The sequence below is a fragment of the Rana temporaria genome, chromosome 11 (assembly GCF_905171775.1).
Source record: "Rana temporaria chromosome 11, aRanTem1.1, whole genome shotgun sequence".
Lineage (NCBI taxonomy): Eukaryota > Metazoa > Chordata > Amphibia > Anura > Ranidae > Rana > Rana temporaria.
In genome coordinates this window covers 132,429,356-132,449,076 of record NC_053499.1, presented here as the reverse complement: position 1 = coordinate 132,449,076, position 19,721 = coordinate 132,429,356, and the positions used below count along the sequence as shown (strand labels likewise).

At 45.2% G+C, this 19,721-nt stretch overlaps 1 protein-coding gene across 4 annotated transcripts in view; it reads right to left on the bottom strand.

Annotated features, from left to right (window-relative positions):
• Window positions 1-19,721, bottom strand: part of LOC120917707 (c-Maf inducing protein) — a 251,803-nt gene that overhangs the window by 150,249 nt on the left and 81,833 nt on the right. For all 4 annotated transcript variants that reach the window (XM_040329177.1, XM_040329178.1, XM_040329179.1 and 1 more), the window contains exon 2: window positions 9,632-9,757. In XM_040329177.1, the coding sequence (XP_040185111.1) occupies window positions 9,632-9,757 (126 nt within the window). The remainder of the gene's footprint in view (window positions 1-9,631; window positions 9,758-19,721) is intronic.

Sequence of the window (19,721 nt, the reverse complement as noted above, 5' to 3'; positions counted from 1 at the left end):
AACTTACTGCGGTAGAACGTCTACTTTATTTTATTTATACCTACCGGTAAGCCTATAATATGGCTTACCTGTAGGTACAGTAAATATCTCTTAAAGAGGAGTTCCACCTAAAAATGGAACTTCCTCTTAACCCACTCCTTGCCCCCTTACATGCCACATTTGGCATGTAATTTTTTTGGTTGGGGAGTGGGGGCTTCAGGAGAAGGGGACTTCCTGTCCCACTTCCTCCTTCCGCCGAGGGGCTGGAAAGGCGATTAGCTTAATCGCCTTTTCACAGCCCCTCCCTGTAGGCGAGCGCCTGTCCAATCGGACGGCGCCGCGCCGCTCGCGATGCGCAGTGGGTGCCCGGCCGTGAAGCCGAAAGCTGTCACTGCCGGGTGCCCACACTAAAAATGAAGACGCCGGCCGGCGAGGGGGGGCGAGGAGCGGAGCCCCGGCCGGCGCGTCGCTGGAGCCGTGGAGCAGGTAAGTGTCAGTTTATTAAAAGCCAGCAGCTACACTTTTTGTAGCTGCTGACTTTTAATAAACTTAAAAAAAAGGTGGAAAACCCCTTTAACCACTTGCTTACTGGGCACATATACCCCCCTCCTGCACAGGTGAAATTTCAGCTTCCGGCACTGCGTCGATTTAACTGACAATTGCGCAGTCGTGCGACGTGGCTCCCAAACAAAATTGACTTCCTTTTTTCCCCACAAGTAGAGCTTTCTTTTGGTGGTATTTGATCACCTCTGCGGTTTTTATTTTTTGCGCTATAAACAAAAAAAGAGCGACAATTTTGAAAAAAAAAACCAATATTTTTTACTTGTTTCTATAATAAATAGCCCAATTTTTATAAAAAAAAAAAACGATTTTTGTACTCACCGTAAAATCCATTTCTCTGAGTTCATAGACGGACACAGCCTTCATTGACCTTAGGGTTATGCTTCTTCCTACCCTGGTAGGAAGAAGCATAACCCTAAGGTCAATGAAGGCTGTGTCCGTCTATGAACGAAAGAGAAAAACTTTTTTTTTCTCAGTCTAGGCTGATACGTATTCTTCTACATATTTTTGGTAATAAAAAATAAATCGCAATAAGCGACTGGTTTGCGCAAAAGTTATAGCGCCAACAAAATAGGGGACAGAATTATTATTATTTTTTTACTAGTAATGGCGGCGATCTGCGATTTTTTTGGGACTGCAACATTATGGCGGACACATCGGACTCTTTTGACACATTTTTGGCACCATTCACATTTATACTGCGATCAGTGCTATAAATATGCACTAATTACTGTATAAATGTGACTGGCAGGGAAGGGATTAACACTAGGGGGTGAGGAAGGGGTTAAATGTGTACCCTGCATTGTGTTTCTAACTGTGGGGGAAGGGAACTGACTGGGGGAGGTGACCGATCTGTGTCCCTATGTACAAGGACACAGATCGGTCTTCTCTCTCCCTGACAGGATGTGGATCTGTGTGTTTACACACACACAGATCCACGTCCTTGTCTGTGTGACCGCCGATCGCGGGTGCCTGGTGGACAATGCGGCCGCCAGGCACGCGCATCGTCATCTCAGTGATGTGGGGTCAAAAAGACCACAAATATCTTCTTTCCTTTAAAAGCTAAAGATAGATATAGATAGATTATATATATATATATATATATATATATATAAATAAATAATATTTTTTTTGATCTTTCACTTAAAACAAATAAAAAAAGATTTACTTCCAGCCCGGATAGGAAGGCGACGTCCCTCTGATCCTCCAAGGCCATGGAGCCGATCAAAGAATATCTACTATGGGAGCAGCTGGCCGCACCGTCGGATCGTTTCTCGGGGGGAAATCGTCGGAAATGGTAAGCCCAAGAAATTCCACCGCTTCGGAAAGCATTCTAGCAGCTCACGAGCTGCTCGGAATGCTTTTATAAGAAAGCCAGGTGCAAAAAAACGATACTGATTTTTTGGCGGATATCTTCAGCCATAATCCTGGTAAACCACTTGCAAACCGCAACAAATATACACGTATTGCGGTAGGCGAGTGCTCAAGAGCAGCCGGTGACATCACCGCTGCATGTGCACTGTGCTCTCAATGGACAGCATGCCATCCATTAAGAGAACAGTGTACATGCGCAAGTGATTGCTGGTGGCGTCATTGCGTTTTTTCCATTCAAAAACTTAAAGCGATAGAAAAAGTCTGCTTTTTTTGTTTATACCTACAGGTAAGCACATAATCAGGTTTACCTGTAGGTATAGTAAATATCTCCTAAACATGCACAGTTTAGGAGAAATTTACTTTAATAGCAGCTGGTGACATCAGCGGTGTACGTGCACGTGCTGTCCATTGAGATTTTTTATTTATTTTTTTGTATTAAAATAATTACAGTGCCATCATTCACATACAGAAAGAGAAGGGACAATGTAAATAAACAGTGTTAGCTAGATTCAGTAAGAGTTAGGCCGGCTTATCAGTAGATAAGCCGACCTAACTCAGAATCTACGCCGACTTATGTTTAAGCGTATGCCCAAACAGAGATACGCTTAAACATATCTAAGATAAGACGGCTTGCGCCGTCCTATCTTAGGTTGCAATTTTTCGGATGGCCGCTAGGTGGCGCTTTCATTGCGGTCGGCGTAGAATATGTAAATGATTTGATACGCCGATTTACGAACGTACGCCCGGCCGCCGCAGTAGATTTACGCCGTTTCGGTAAGGCATTAGCAGGCCTAAAGTTATTCCATCTATTAGGTAGAATAACAATGTTAAAGTATGGCCGCCGTTCCCGCCGCGAGATTCAAATTTTTTACGTCGTTTGCGTAAGTCGTCCGCGAATCGGGATTTACGACGTTTACGTCCACATCTAAATCAATAGGCCCGTGCGGTGTACTTAGCCGCAATGCACACTGGGAAATGTAGGCGCCCGGCGCATGCGCCGTAAAAGAGAAACATCAAAAACGTGAGGTCAAGCCTCATTACCATAAAACACGCCCCCCTCCAACACATTTGAATTAGGCGCCCTTACGCACGCCGCATTTACGCTACGCCGCCCTAAGTAAGGAGGCTTGCCTCTCTTACTTAAGGCGGCGTAGTGAAAACACGCTAGGCTACGCCGCCTTAGATTTGCGCGCCCCTACCTGAATCTACCTATGTGTGTTTAGTATCACTTTAAGGGAGATTCCTCCTTTCCCAGCAAAGCATGGAAAGATGATCCCGTGTACAACACGCGGTGACGCTGTATATGTCATGCAACGCGGCGATTATCTCACTTTTGATGCCTCGACAATGGCTGTGAAGCTCGCATCCCTATTATATGCCACAGCACAACTCACATCACAGCCATTAATATTGTACAAGGCCAGCGCTTCCATTAAAGGCAGCACATGATGAATGGACGCCGGGAGGCGTGTGTACAAATGGCTCTTTATGTGTAAACTAAACAACATTGCAGGCAATTAGCAGGCTTTAATGGTGCGGGAGAGATTTATCACCTGGGCAGGAGAGAAGTATTGTCATTTTTAACTGATGCTAACAGGCGTTGCTCATTAGGTGTCAATTGTGCTGAATGAGGGATATTGGGATTTTCCAGGCAGTAAAGCCCCAATCTGCTGGATCTCAGGCATCCCCTACTTAGCGGCGAAAACGACATCAATTCACGGCTTTCTCCATGTGCTTTTGCAAAGCGAGGAGTTAATACGGGACCCTTATAAATGCGATCGTCATGCTGCATTTGTTTGCATCAAAGCATAACACAGGCTTTTGTCCAAGGACGGTTTCAAAGCAAAGGCACAGCTCAGTGTAACAAAGTAGAGAGATAAAAAAAACAACTAGACTGATAAAATCATTGCATGTTTTTGATATTTTGTTACACTTAAAGTGGATGTCCGCTGAAAAAAAAAATATTAAAAGCCAGCAGCTACAAATACTGCAGCTGCTGACTTTTAATATTAGGGCACTTACTTGTCCTGGAGTCCAGCGCCGTCCGCAGAACAGGACGAGCGATCGCTCGTCACTCTGCTGCCCCCCCCCCCCCACCATCCTCGTGAGGTAACCAGGAAGTGAAGTGCTCCGGCTTCACTGCCCGGTTCCCTACGGCGCATGCGCGAGTCACGCTACACCTGCTGATTGGCTCACACTGTGTACTGGGAGCCCGGTGTTTCCAGAACACAATGGGGGTGAGGTCATGCCTGCAGTCTGCCCGAGACGGTGTGGCCGGAAGTGGGTGCAAATACCTGTCTTTAGACAGTTTGGTGTTAATGCTCCGTTCTACCAGTAGAAGGGTTGGAGTCAGTTAAAAATTAGAAGGATCAGAGAGACCGGATCACATAGCCTGTATACACCAGGCAGAGGATCAACCCCTTAGGTTGCACAGTGAATATAACAAACATGCTTTACTGCATATACAGACTTATTTTACTGTAGTGGGTTTAGTAACACTTTAACCGCTTAAAGACCGGCCGCAGGCTCAGTTGCGAGCGTACCCGCAAGTCGGGAGTACTCGATGTCCTCCAGCAGCCTGTGATTGCCTTGTATACAGGCAGAATGGGGAAATGCCTATGTAAACAAGGTATTTCCTTGTTCTGACAGGAGACTGGGATCTACTGTTCCCAGTGGTTAGGAACCGTGATCACTGTCGTGTCCCAGTAAGCCCATCCCCCAAAGTTATAAACTCAAAGGGTAAAAACTCATAGGGAACACAGTTAACCCCATTTGCCCCCCTAGTGTTAACCCCTTCCCTGCCAGTGACTTTTACACAGTAATCAGTGACTATTTTTAACTCGGATTGCTGTATAAATGTCAATGGTCCCAAAAGAGGGTCAAAAGTGTCCGATCTGTATGTCACAATTCTGACAAAAATCGCAGATCACCATTATTAGTAAAAAAAATAATCAAAATGCCATAAATCTATTCCCAAACCAATCCCAAACCGGTGACCACGTGGGTCCCAGGGCATGATGGGACTGTGACGCCATAAGAGGCCTATATAAATTGGTGTGAGCCGCGCACCCGGCATTACAGCGGGAAGAAGCGTTGCATCAACATCGGAAGAAAAGAAGAAGATGGCAAAGAAGAGCGCGCTGCGCCGCCGCTAGTAGAAAGAGCTAAAAAGAAGATAACGGCGGCTAGCCCAGAAGAAGGCACCGGAGAGCGAGCGGGGGAAGAACCGGGAAGCGCCGAGATGACAGCGGATTTTCATTCACCTAGGGTGGGGGGCCGGTATCTGGGGGCCCACTTATTAAAGGGGGCTCCCAGATTCCAACAAGCCCACAGACCCCGACAACCAACAGCCAGGGTTGTCGGTAAGGGGCCCTGTCCTTAACATGGGGACAGGGTACTTTGGGGTGGGGGGGGTCGCAGGGCACCCCCCTGCCCCAGAGCACCCAACCACCCCCCCCCCCCCCCCCATGTTGAGGGCATGCGGCCTGGTACGGCTCAGGAGGGCTCCTTTCCTGACCGGCCGGGCGGCGTGCTTGGATACAGGTCTGGTATGGATTGTGGGGGGACCCCCGCGCCATTTTTTCATAGGGGGTTCTCCTTACAATTCATACCAGACCTAAAGGGCCTGGTATGCCCCTGCGGGGGGAACCCATGCCGGTTTTTTATTTAAAATTTGGCGTGGAGTTCCCCCTCATGATTCATACCAAATGCTGTGGCTAGAATTGGCGGGAATCCAAGTCGGATCCCCGTCGCTTCTATGACGCGCTCGCTGGAATGTGCTTTTTCTATTCAAGCGAGTGCGAGATGTCGGCACCATGTCGCCGAGAATCAGCGCGATGCCGTCGTGCTGGAAACACATTATCGGCGACAGGTATTGTAGGACATTCTTACCATCCCACACAAAGATTTTCCAACGTGTTGTACACAGATGAGATCTATGCAGCGGTGTTAAACTATCCAATAAGTAAAAGTCTGTGATTCATGGCTCAGAACTGATGCCCTTAGGCTACGAGAAAAACGGATTAATGTAATATTCGTTTTTTTAAGATTTCGGCTTATTTAATAAACAGCAACAGATTTAATCCCGCAAAAGTAAACACATAAACACGATGCAGGCACAGGCGCTGTACACCATCAGCTACTGTATCTTCATTGTGCATTACCAGGGCTTCTCCCTGTTTGTTTTTCCATCTGGTTACCTTCTGATTATTAGGAACAGAAGGGGAAAAAGGCACCACGTGCGTGTGCAAAACATTTACACAGAGAAAAGGAGCACAGCAATAATACCTCCTGGACTGAAAGGTTATTTAACTCTTTTTATTCCATAGCATGTATACCATCGCCTAAATGGTTCACAAGAAGAATACAGAAGTGACAGATATTGTATAGGGCCCATTCACAGCTATGTGCATGGTCATATGTTGCGGGTTCATATCCCAGTCACTGTTAACAGGGCCCTCAAATTGCATCCATGCACCCAGTCTTTCTCCATTGCACTGCAAGGCCCGGCATGTATGATTTATTACAGGCGTCACTGTGCGTTCAGGGGGAGGTGATTTTGTTAAAGGAACATTGTCATGTGCAGAGCTTTTTTTCTCAGAGAATAGGTGCAGGAACCCCCTCCTTCTGTCACCTCTCGTGTCCACCCCTTACCCACCTCCAAGCACCATTCATTGGTTCCACCCCCTACCCACCTCCGAGCACCATTTTTTGGTTCCACCCCTCCCCACCTCCGAGCACCATTCCTTTTCTCCACCACCTACCCACCTCCGAGCACCGTTCCTTGGTTACACCCCCTACCCACCTCTGAGCACTATTCCTTGGTTCCACCCCCTACCCACCTCTGAGCACTGTTCCTTGGTTCCACCCCCTACCCACCTCTGAGCACTGTTCCTTGGTTCCACCTCCTACCCACCTCCGAGCACCATTACATACATTTAGAGCTGGAGGTGCCGGAACTGCGTTCCCCCGCATTCCAGTTGAAAAAAAGCCCTGGTCATGTGAGAATAAAGAATATGTAACCCCAACATTTCATATTCCTTATACACGTACCTGTATGAAGTATCATGTTCACTTTGTATTGCTTTCTTTGTGTGAAATTCCTGGTGATCCTGCCAGCCCCTCTCCTTTCCTATCAAAAACTGACCATGCGAAGCATTAGAGCACAGCGTGGTCAGTTCTCTAGCTGTGCTGGGATCTTAGTCTGCTCTCCTCCAATGACCAGACTTGTGCTGACACACCCCTCTGCAGAGCCATTTACTGGGAAGACTAGTTTCCTGCTGCTTCTCCTCCCCCAGCTCTCTGAGCTCCTTATTCAGCTGAGAACAGAGGATATGTGATCACTTATAAAAAAGAAAACAAAAAAAGGTATTTATGTTTTTATACGTAGTGATTATACTCATGTGGTAGGTGCTTTGCTGCAATGAGTTGTGCCATTCCAAACTGTATTTTAGGGCTTGGCAGCCCGTCAAATGGAAAAATCACTTTAGTTGCCCACGTCAGGGTTCTACCACATCAACATGAGCAGTCAACTGAAAATGCTGAGCCACCTGTCTCCCTTGTCAGCAGCACCTCTGCTCTTCTTACCTGTCCCTCTGACTGTTGCCCAGCTCTCCTGACCTCTGGATATGAGTTGTCTTGATACCCTGATAGGAGCCCACCTAACTCTTGCAACGAGACCTCCTGTGTGGGGCAACTCTGACCCCTGGTTAAGACCTTCTGTCCCCAGACTCCTGGCTGGGGCTCCTCCGATGCTCTGGGTGAGACCTCCTGTCTCCAATATGGAAGCTGTCTCCATACTGGGAGCCCCGAGCTATCCTTAAGGCTTGAGTATACAACAACCCTGCACAGGTGTGTACTGGTAAAAAACAACAGTCTTCAAACTCCAGGTCCCGATCCAGGACTACAGAACCCAGAGAAAACCAAAAAGCACAGCTTTCTCCACTTTGAAACAATAGTCTGGAACTTCGCAATAAGCCTTAAAGGGGTTGTAAAGGTTCATGTTTTTTCACTTTAAAGCGGGAGTTCACCCATTTATAAATTTTTTTTTTTTCTCCCCTTCCTGCTCGTTCGGTCTAGGGGAATCGGCTATTTGTATTAAAATATGAGCAGTACTTACCCGTTTTCGAGCTGCATCTTCTTCCGTCGCTTCCGGGTATGGGTCTTCGGGAGCGGGCGTTCCTTCTTGATTGACAGCCTTCCGAGAGGCTTCCGACGGTCGCATCCATCGCGTCACTCGTAGCCGAAAGAAGCCGAACGTCGGTGCGGCTCTATACTGCGCCTGCGCACCGACGTTCGGCTTCTTTCGGAAAATCGTGACGCGATGGATGCGACCGTCGGAAGCCTCTCGGAAGACTGTCAATCAAGAAGGAACGCCCATTCCCGCAGCCCATACCCAGAAGCGACGGAGAGGATGCATCTCGTAAACGGGTAAGTACTGCACATATTTTAAAATAAATAGCCGATTCCCCTAGTAAAAACGAGCAGGAATCTAAGGGGAAAAAGTGCCCTCTAAGGGTGAACCCCCGCTTTAATGCATCCTATGCATCAAGGTCAAGTTGACTGTACAGGTTTAGGAGATATTTTCAATACCTATAGGTAAGCCTTATTAGGCTTACCTATAGTTTAAACTTTGCTTAGTAAGTTTATTTCCTCCTCTCCTCAGCGGAGGTTCACCCTAAAAAACAAGTTTCTACCATGCCATCCAGCATACTAGCGTGATCTACAGTATGCCTTTATTTTATTTTTTTGCGCCGTACTCACAGTTTAATCCATTAGTTTAGTTTCAGACTCCCCGCGGAGAGTAGGCGTTCCTATGCAGAGGGGAACATGATTGACGGCCGGCTATGGCGCGTCACGCTTTCCGAATATAGCCGGAGTAGGACTCGGCTCTTCACGGCGCCTGCGCACAGACTAGGTGCTGACTGCGCAGGCGCTGTGAAGAGCCAAGTCCTATTTCGGCTATTTTCGGGAAGCGTGACGCGCCATAGCCGGCCGTCAATCATGTTCCCCTCTGCATAGGAATGCCTACTCCCCGCGGGGAGTCTGAAACTTAACTAATGGATTAAATTGTGAGTACGGCGCAAAAAATAAAAAAAAATAAAGGCATACTGTAGCTCGCGCTAGTATAGTATGCTGGATGGCATGGTAGGAAATTTTTTTTTTTTTTTTTTTAGGGTGAACCCCCGCTTTAAGTTCAGCAAGGCTCAGATGTTTTGTTTGAGTCTTGGAGCTGGGAGACTTTGAAGAGCTTTGGGTAGAATAAAGTCTCCATTCCTAGGTCCACATCTTACCTGGAAGCCAGATCTCATTGTTTCGTTTTAGCCGTTTAGTCTCAGGCATTTATATATGTGGAGCCGACTGATTCTCAGGGCTCTCTCGCTCTGCTTTCAGAGTCTGCTGCTGGGTAAAAAGACTGACTGATTACAGAACACTAAAAGTGGTACAAGAGCTTCATGTTTGTTTTGGGGAACTCATTTAAAGGGGCACCCTGTTAGTTAATTGCTCGTACAAGAAAATGTTTTATCGTATGTTATGGACTTTGTGTACAAAGCACTAAAACTGTGTTTGCCTTGCTGTATAAAAGTGTAGGACAAACCTGAATGGACTAAATATATATAAAAAAAAAACAGATACCTTGTTTATTACTTATGGGTGGACTCTATTATTATACAATACGTAAAGCTGCAGTATGCTACCTAATGCATGTAGGTCATACCTGGAGTAGGACAGTTCCTCCGGGAAAAGTTAGCTGTAAACAGTATTTTGGAGCATTCTCCCAGGACAGAAGCTGAACATCCTCAATAGAACTGTATGGCATGCTATTCTCCATGTACCCGGTGGGCTGTAAAAGACAAAAAGTAAGAAATGGTTACTTTCCTCTGTGACACCAATGGGTAGCTATTGATCTGCATAATCCCTAGCAAAAGGCAAATCTAGTACTACATACAAGAACAGCCTTAGTTACCAGTATAGTATGGTTTAAAATAAATCTCCCCCATGGCCAAAATATACCTGCAAAGCTAGTCCTATTCACAGAGCTAGCAATTCATATTATGATGGCCGACTCCTGTCAGATATTGAGGAACAAATGTGATCCATATACAGTAAAAAATGATATTCCAAGGGTGGCAAAGCAACAAACATTACACAAGTCCGGGCTGCAGACAGTCCCACCATGCTCCTGGGGGAACCACAGGGCCTCTCTTCCATTAATTATACATAAGATCAGGATTTGAAACTGTACTACCAATTGCATTTTAATCATGGCCAACTCTCCAAATAATGTTGTATATGTGATGATGTGATGTGTATTTCAGTCGACAGAATAAAAAGTGCTGGGCATTTTGGGAATGGGAGTGTTGGAGTTGCCCCAGTCCGTGTCTGCACCATATCCAGCAAGAATATTTTAGTGGCACATGTCCTCAGGATTCAAAAAAAGCTTTGTCACAGTTAAAAAAACATAGCGAGTCCCAACACTTATGCATTTCTGCCTTAGTCATAAATACAAAGTGCTATGACTAAGGCCTGTACTGGGCAGAAATGCTTAATGGGGTTGTAAACCTTTGTGTTTTTTCACCTTGCATGCTATGCATGCTATGAATTAAGGTGAAAAAACACCTTGCAGTGACCGGCCCTCAGAGCCCCCATTTTACTTACCTGAGCTCAAATTTCTGAGGGCGCGATCGTTCTCCTCATGCTTGATTGGCTCTTCATTGGATAGATTGATGGCAGCACAGCCATTGACTCCCGCTGCTGTCAATCAAAGCCAATGACGTGGCCGCCAGGGGCGGGGCCCGAGTCATACAATCAGCGGCTATGGACGCCGATTGTATGGCACGGGAGCGTGCCCGCAAGGTAACCCCCTCGGCAGAGAGCTTCCCAGAGGGGGTTAGCTCTTGAGGGGAGGAGCCGCGAGAGCCACTGTGGGACCCCAGAAGAGGACAATCGGGGCCACTGTGTGCAAAAACAAACTGCACAGTGGAGGTAAGTATGATATGTTTGTTATTTAAATAAAAAAAAAATCTAAGCTTTATAGTCACTTTAAGCATTGGGACTCGGTATGTATTTTAACCGTGACAAGTAAAGCTCCTTTTGGATCCTGAGGACATGTGCCGCTAAAATACTCATCTTTGGTGGATGGCGAGCAGGAGCCGTTCGCGTGCACCACATCTGTACTGTCAGCTGAGGGCACCAGGGGTTTGAGCAGCAGTGAGTTCCAGTTTACCAAATCCAGTAAGCAAAGCAAAAATAGCAAAAAGCCCCACCAAAATGTTGGAATGAGAGAATGTCACCAGCACACCATGGATCTCCAGAATGGGTCCAAAGCTTTATTCAGCAATCACATTATAGTAAAAACAACATTTCAGAGGCTTGCAGAACCCTTTCATCAGGCATGTGACCACCAAACGTTAGACATTATAATTTATTAAATACATCCTGATCCTCATCCATTCCTGGGAAAGCTTCTCTTTCTCTACATGTAATAATTAAAAAAATATATATATATAATCAAGAGAGATCGAGAGAGAGAGAGAGAGATCGAGAGAGAGAGAGATCGAGAGAGAGAGAGAGATCGAGAGAGAGAGAGATCGAGAGAGAGAGAGAGATCGAGAGAGAGAGAGATCGAGAGAGATCGAGAGAGAGAGGTCGAGAGAGAGAGATCGAGAGAGAGAGATCGAGAGAGAGAGATCGAGAGAGAAAGAGAGATCGAGAGAGAAAGAGAGATCGAGAGAGAAAGAGAGATCGAGAGAGAAAGAAAGATCGAGAGATCGAGAGAGAGAGAGAGAGATATTGAGAGAGAGAGATCAATCGAGAGAAAGAGAGAGAGAGATATCGATCGAGAGATATCGATCGAGAGATATCGATCGAGAGATATCGAGAGAGAGATATCGAGAGAGAGATATCGAGAGAGAGATATAGAGAGAGAGATATAGAGAGAGAGATATAGAGAGAGAGATATCATGAGAGAGAGATCATGAGAGAGAGATCATGAGAGAGAGATCATGAGAGAGAGATCATGAGAGAGAGACCGAGAGAGACCGAGAGAGCGCGAGAGAGAGAGATCGAGAGAGATCGAGAGAGATAGATCATGAGAGAGAGAGATCGAGAGAGAGAGAGAGAGAGAGCGCGAGAGAGCGAGATCGAGAGAGAGAGGGGGAAAGGTTCTATTGTTGCTGGATGGTCTATTGATGCTGGCTACTGGGAGATCTATTGCTGCAGACAGGAGTCGATTGGTGCTGGGGTAGATCTATTGTTACTGGAGGGGTATTTTGTTGCAAGGGTCTATTGTGGCTTGGGGGTATCTATTGCTGCTGGGGGTCTATTGTTGTTGGGAGGGGATGACAATGACTATTGTTGCTGGCTTTAGGATATCCATTTTATTTGTTTCCTTAATTACCTATTGCTGCTGAGGGAGTCTATTGTTGTTTTGGGGGGGCGATTGTTGCTGGCTTCAGGGTATCCATTTTATTTGTTTCCTTGTTATCATCAACAAGTTGCACACAAATTACTTGGCATTAGAAAACTAATGGTTCTGTATTCTCTAAAAGGGGCACTACTGTGAGGTGGGTAGGGGTGGAACTAAGAGTAGGTTGCTTGGAGATGGGTAGGGTGCAGAGACGAGGGGTGACTCGGCAGGCAGGAGTACCTGCAACATACACACACACACACACACACATACATACATACATATATATAGCCCTAGGAACCCAACCGAAATGTTGGACAACCATTACATTTCTTCAGTACATCCCGATTCTCATCCTTTCCTAAGAAAACATTTCATCTATCGCAATGTACACTTTACCACCATTATTACATTTCTAAAAACAAGGAATTTGGACATAACCGAAGAACACACAAGGCCAGACATTCATTCTGTAATTAAGAAATATCCGCCCTGGCACAAGAAGCGTGACCAGTGGCAGCTGCTGGCCTTGGTTCTTAAAGGTGGATTTCAGGGCCTCAAGAACACTCCAGACACGCGGGTTGTCATGACAACCACCCTTAGCAATGTGACTCGCAGAATGGCTTCCCTTCAAGCTTATGTGCACCCGAGTTATGCAGAAGCCGTCATGGGCAGCTGCAGCATGTGTGTAAACTGTAGAGCAGTACACAAATGCTAGACCAAAAACTTGTCTGTACTGTACTTCAGTTACAAGGCTTGTAATTTAATCTTCGCTTACGCAAAGGCTGCTGGCCATCACAATCGGGGGCTTGGCGCGCGCTCAGCTCTGGAACTCACAGGAGTCAAGCAAAGGACGTATGGCTGTTTATGATGATTTACTAAGCAGATGTTTGTGTGAAAGGCTTTCTGTGTAATACATTTTTCCCTTGGCACTGTTGCTTGGAGACGCCAAAACAACTTGATAGTGCGGGCCTCCCGGCTTTGTGTTACAAATCCTACTGAAAACGACGACCTTCTGAGCCGTTCTTTCAGGAAAGGTGCACGGTTCCTCATACCTAAAGACTAAACACCTCATAATATAAAGGAGAACAGCAGACATTTTCTTTTCCAGTTTTTTTTTTTTTTATTTAAATTTTTTTTCTTGAAGGGAACTGGGGAATTTCTGTCCTCAGTCCTTTCTTTCTGTCTCGAAAGCGAGGGGGTTTGAGCTTTGGGGTGCACACCCTAATCCAATAAAAAGGCTGTGCACACCTATGGGTAATCCAGTAGTAATAAAGTATTGGATGGAGAGGGATAGGCCCAGGTGTCTGTGTGGCCTGGGGGGTATGAGGGGTCACAAGAGACGACAACATAGAATAGGTGGTGGGAGATCAAGGTGGTCAACTCAAGCCTTTGACTGGAGTTTCTGTAGACGAAGCAGAGGGATCGCAACGAAGGAGGCAGGTAAAGAATCAACAGTTTCAGGAGGAAAAGGAAGAGGTGTAACAGAGGGGGGATAGCAAGAGGGGAGGAAAAAAAAAAAAAGGAAAGAGGGGGAAAAAAAGAAGGAAGGAGAAGAAGAAAAAAAATGATCATAGCTTGAATTGGACGCAAAAAGAAAAGTAGTTGGTTGAAAATGGATGAAGTGTAGACATTCTACAGTCTTCCAAATACAGACATAATTAAAGCTTTCACCAGGGTTTGAACTGAGCAGTCTGGTTTTCGGATCTACCGTTTGTTTACTACAGTATTTATCGGCGTATACCGCGCACTATTTTGCCCTGAAAATCAGGGCAAAATCGTGGGTGCGCGATATACGCCGATACCCGCTTTCCCGCCACGAGTTTTGAATACTGCGCCGGCATATACCGAGCGCAGTACACTCGTGTATCTTCGGGCAGTCTCGGCGCCTCTCGCACTGACGTCCTGAGCGTACAGGACGTCAGCGCGACAGTTGCCGAGCCTGCCCGACGATACACGAGTGTACTGCGCTCGGTATATGTCAGCGCAGTATTCAAACTCGGCGCGGGAAAGGAGCGGGGAGGACGCGAGGACGCCGCAGAAGGACGCCGGACCCGCCGAAGAGGACACCCGACCCGCCGAAGAGGACACCCGACCCGCCGAAGAGGACAGAAGGAAGCCGAACCCGACGAGGCCACCGATGGACGCCGCGCAAGACACCAAAACTGTAAAAACAAAAAAACTTTTTTTTCACAGGATTGGGGGCCACTTTAGGGGTGCGCGGTATACGCGGGAGCGCGTTATACCGCGATAAATACGGTAATTGCAATGCAGTCTCATATTTGAGCATCCTGCATACCCCAACCTGGAAAATTGTACTAAATTTGCCCCAAACACCAACTCACACGCCGTTTCTGGTGTAATTGCAACAACAAAAGCTGAGTCCTGCTCTGTGTTGTAGAAACACTTAAGCAGCCCATAGATGATTGGATTTTCTTTCCTTCCACCACAGGTGAAAGTGTTGATGGGGGAATGCCTCCCGCAGTGCTATTGTGTTCTGCCAGCGAAGGATCGTGGGTAGCCTTCCCAGCCAGCAGAACATGATTACTACTAGTGGCCATAGCAGCTGAAAGTAGTCGCATGTAAAAAAATCTGACAGGCCGGTTGTACCTAAGTACAATCAGCCTGCCCATAGACTAATTGAATCTCAGCCGGTCCCTGCTGAACTGGACAAATTTCAATTCCATGTATGGCCAGCTTTAGAGTGGCTCCTTCATGATTAAAGGTAAAAAAGAGAAGGATGAGAAAGAGGTCTCAAATAATGTCTTTGAGGGAGAATCAGCAACAGGGTCAAATGGAATGGTAACAAAAACTTTATTGATGAATACATATACAGTTTAATAAAAAAAAAAGGTCCAACTGGGGTGGTACAGAGACCTCCCGAGTGGGACCGTTCCTCCAATGTACAGTTATCTATAAAAATGCAGAAATGACAACGTTGTACAATAAAAGTTTGCTAAAAGACTGACCAACCGCTACTGACTCCCAATTCTCACCCTTCTCTTTTTTACCTGTTACTCAGTGTCTATTGGGAGGTATCCCATCTTGTATAGACGAATCAGAGGTTTGGAATATAAATAATACACCCCAGGTTGGATTCCATTATTTTTACTTCATTATTTACCTTCATGATTAAAGCCTGCAAGTACTTGCTGACTTCATTCATACAACTATTGTAATAATCAATGTATTTTGTTTAGTGTTTATGTGCACAGTAAAGTTCTTTGATCCGAACATGTCAGTTACTGCAAATCTCTAAGGAAAAATAAAAATAAGTCGTCCCTTTTCAACCCCCATATTTACGCGTTGTATACCTTAAAGCGGAGTTCCACCCAAAAATTGAACTTCTGCTTTTTGGAACCCTCCCCCCCTGCGGTGTCACATTTGGCACCTTTCAGGGGGGAGCAGATACCTGTGCAATACAGGTATTTTGCTCCCACTTTCGGGCATAGATATATGAGCCACCCGCGGGTATCTATCTATGCCACTTCCTTTGTGCCCCCCCGCTGTCTTTTGGGAGACACCGAGGTCCCAGAAGACAACAGGGACCAGTTGGATTGCATAGTGCGAGTCGCGCATGCGCAGTAGGGAACCAGGAAGCAAAGGATTATATTATGGTAAATTAATTTCCTGATTCCCTTACCGAAGATAGCGGCGCCTGCACCCGAGACCCGAGGGACAGATTGGCTTCGGGTGGCGACATCGCGGGCGCCCTGGACAGGTAAGTGTCCTTATTTTAAAAGTCACCAGCTGCAGTATTTGTAATAAAAAAAAAAAAACTGCGGAACTCTGCTTTAAGAGCTTCCTTCAGCTTTTTTTTTTTTGCCATTACCGTTTTTTTTTACTATCCTTATGTAAACTTTTTATGTTTGTATACATCTTGTTGGTACTTTTTATAATAAAACATCATTTAAAAATGTTTTACAATTGACAAAAATAAAAGACAAAATTATACAATAAGGCTTCATTTCCATGGATGTTTTTACAGCCACTTTTCTGAGCGTTTTTTGCAGCTTAAAAACGGCTCTCCATGTTAGTCTATGGCCTCATGCCCACCATGACGTTTTTGAGCTGTAGATGGCTGAGCCGTTTTTAAGCTGGACCAGTGCGTTCTGAAGCTCCAGAGTAGAGCTGTAAAAACGCCAGACGTTAAAAAATGCTCAAAAAACGCGCAAAAACGCTACCGCTGCGTTTTTGAGCTCCAGCTCAAAAAAAAAAAAAAAACATGGACAGTTGTTTTTAAGCTGTAAAAAAGGCTAAAGAAAGTGGCTGTAAAAACGTCCATGGAAATGAAGCCTAAAAGTTGCAAAGAGACTGAAAATTATAATATGTGCAAACTGGTGGGTTGTGTAGGGATGATGAGGGGTGGTACAATGTTGCAACACAACTGTTTACTTTATTTTACTTTTCTTTAACTTTATTGTATCGTCACAAAATGACCCTCCATTCAACTCTATGCATTGCAGCATGACATGAGGTGTTGTGCACTGCGCTGCATAAAATGTAAACATACTGCAACACACCTTACCTCAGCATCATGGTGTAAACACACAGAAAACAATTGGTTTTCTATATATTCCCTTGTGTTGAACATGCTTTGATCTGTGCAGTTCAACACAACTCAAACATAGTGTGAGCGTTACCTCAGAAATCGATAAAGTTCATGCAGCAATTTCTCCCGATTGGTACGGTATTGCATTATGGATGCAAAAAGGAAAAGGGAAAACATTGCATGTAATGAAAATACTGCATGTCTTTTGTGAATCAAGCCTAATGAGTTCCACTTTAATCACAGATGACACGCTCACTTCTGCAGTGAAAATAATTCTCGCCGTTCATCTTGTCGCACCAAAAACAGATTATGCTGAATGAATCATCGCTGACTGAACAGGCCTGAGGAGCTGGCACTTCGGGATGCTTTATCCTGCTTAGGAGGCAGACACCCACACCAACCGATATGATTTGTCCGCACCGTCATCATCGGCGCATGACATCACATTTGATATGTGGAGCAGGAAATTTAAACGGACAGGCATAGCAGGAATCGTATTTGTAATACTCACACAATAAATATTTGTGTGTGGGAAAAGGCAGCTGGCGCGAAGAAAGATTTGATTTCCATGTCCTGTGATTAAACACTGATATGTGCTTGAGAGACTAGCAAGCTAATTCAACAAAACCATGCAAGAGAAAAAAAAAAGAGCCAAGGACCATTCACAAATATGCGCTGCCAAGACGCACACAGAATTTTGCACGTCATACTGCAGTATGGAAACCTCAGAGAACCACAACACAACAACTGCATTTTCAATTCAATAAAAATTACAAATTCAAAAAACTCACCATGCCTCTTACTAAATGCCTCAGACTGCCTACCTTCCAAAATGTTGTTATTTGGGGGGAATTTGTGCTGTCCTGGATTTTTAGCGCCTCAAGAAATTAGATCAGGATTAACCACGTCAGCCCCTGAGGATTTGGCTGCACAATGACCAGGCCATTATTTGTGATTCGGCACTGTGTCGCTTTAACCTACAATTGCGCGGTCGTGCCACCTGGCTCACAAACAAAATTTACGTAAAGAGCTTTCTTTTGGTGGTATTTGATCACCTCTGCGGTTTTTATTTTTTGCGCTAAACAAAAAAAAAAAGCTATATTTTTTTTACTTTTTATATATACGTGGCTCCCAAACAAAATTGACGTCCTTTTTTTCCCACAAATAGAGCTTTCTTTTGGTGGTATTTGATCACCTCTGCGCTTTATTTTTTTGCGCTATAAACAAAAATAGAGTGACAATTTTGAAAAAAATGCAATATTTTTTACTTTAATAAATATCCCCCAAAAATATATAAAAAAAAAATGTTTTCTCAGTTTAGGCCGATATCTTCTACATATTTTTCGTTTAAAAAAAAAAAAAGAAAAAAAAATCACAATAAGCGTATATTAATTGGTTTGGGCAAAATGTATAGTGTCTACAAATAGGGAATAGCACTAAAGCATTTTTTTTTGTAATTTTTTTTTTTATTAGTAATTGCGGCGATCTGCGACTTTTATCATAACTGCTACATTATGGCGTACACATTGTTATTTTGAAATTCAGAGAATCCTGGCACAGCGTTCACTTGCAGCTGTACATTGCGATCAGCTGCGTTTACATGCGGCTGCGTTGGAATATTCTTGCCATTTCTTATGCGCTTCCTGTTTTTCTTTCCTTGTTGCCGCTGTTATCTGCTGGAGTAATAGTACACTGCGATTATCTGCAGTTATGTGCAATAAATCGGGCCTGGACGCAGTCAAATTTATTTTTTCTAACCGCACCAAACCCAATGTAACGAAACCGTTGCTAAATGCAGTGTGTGAATGGGGCCATAGGAAAGCATTGTGTGAGTTTAGCTGCGGTAGATAACTTGATCTATCTGCAACTAAAAGCTGAATTTAATCCGCCCTTGTAAAAGGGGCCTAAGAATGTCAGGGAAGAGCAGGGGAACACAGTAAGGGCCCTTTCACACGGGGAGGATCAGTAGTGATCCGCCTCCGTGTGTCCGTAAGCTCAGCGGGGATCGCTCCGTATATATCCCCGCTGAGCCGGCGGATGACAGAGCGGTCCCCACACACTCCGCTCTCCCCAATTAGAGATCGGATGAACACGGACCGTGTGTCCGTGTTCATTCGATCCGATCCGCAGACGGAAGGAAAAATAGGGTTTTCTTCCGTCCGCAAAATCGGATCTTTGCAGAGGCGAGTGATTATGGGTGTCAGCGGCTTATCCGCTGACACCCGCAATCACATAGGGACCAATGAAAAAGGGGGCATCATCAGTGCCCACTACATGGGATTGTGGCTATCATAATAGTTCATTTAAAATTGGGTGATAGTTTAATAATAAAAAAAAAAAAAAAAAAAACTGGGTTTCAGTGAACACAAAATTGTGAGGTAGGAAAACATGATTTGGGCGGGATTTGCACGTGTTTTTGAGCGGGAAGGTCGTGTGAGTTCAGGCGGGAAAAACACGTGTATTGATGACTCATACACGTGAGGCAGAGGGGTATATAAAGCCCACAGGTGTGAGGGTCAGGGCACAAAAATGTTTTACCTCGTCAGGTTAAGAGCTCCCCATCCCCCCCACCCTTGTCGCTGCAGACATGATACAAGCGATCAATGTAGCCTCGCCAGTGCCTGTCAGATGCATATCGCCAATTTTCTTCTTTCGGCGGCATAGCAAAAAACACATAGGTAGATTCACAAAGAGTTAGGCCGGTTTATCTACAGATAAGCCGACCTAACTCTGAATCTAAGCCGGCCTATGTTTAAGTGTATTCTCTAACAGAGATACACTTAAACATATCTAAGATAGAATGGCGCAGGTCAGCCTATCTTAGGTTGCAATGTTTCTTTTGGCCGC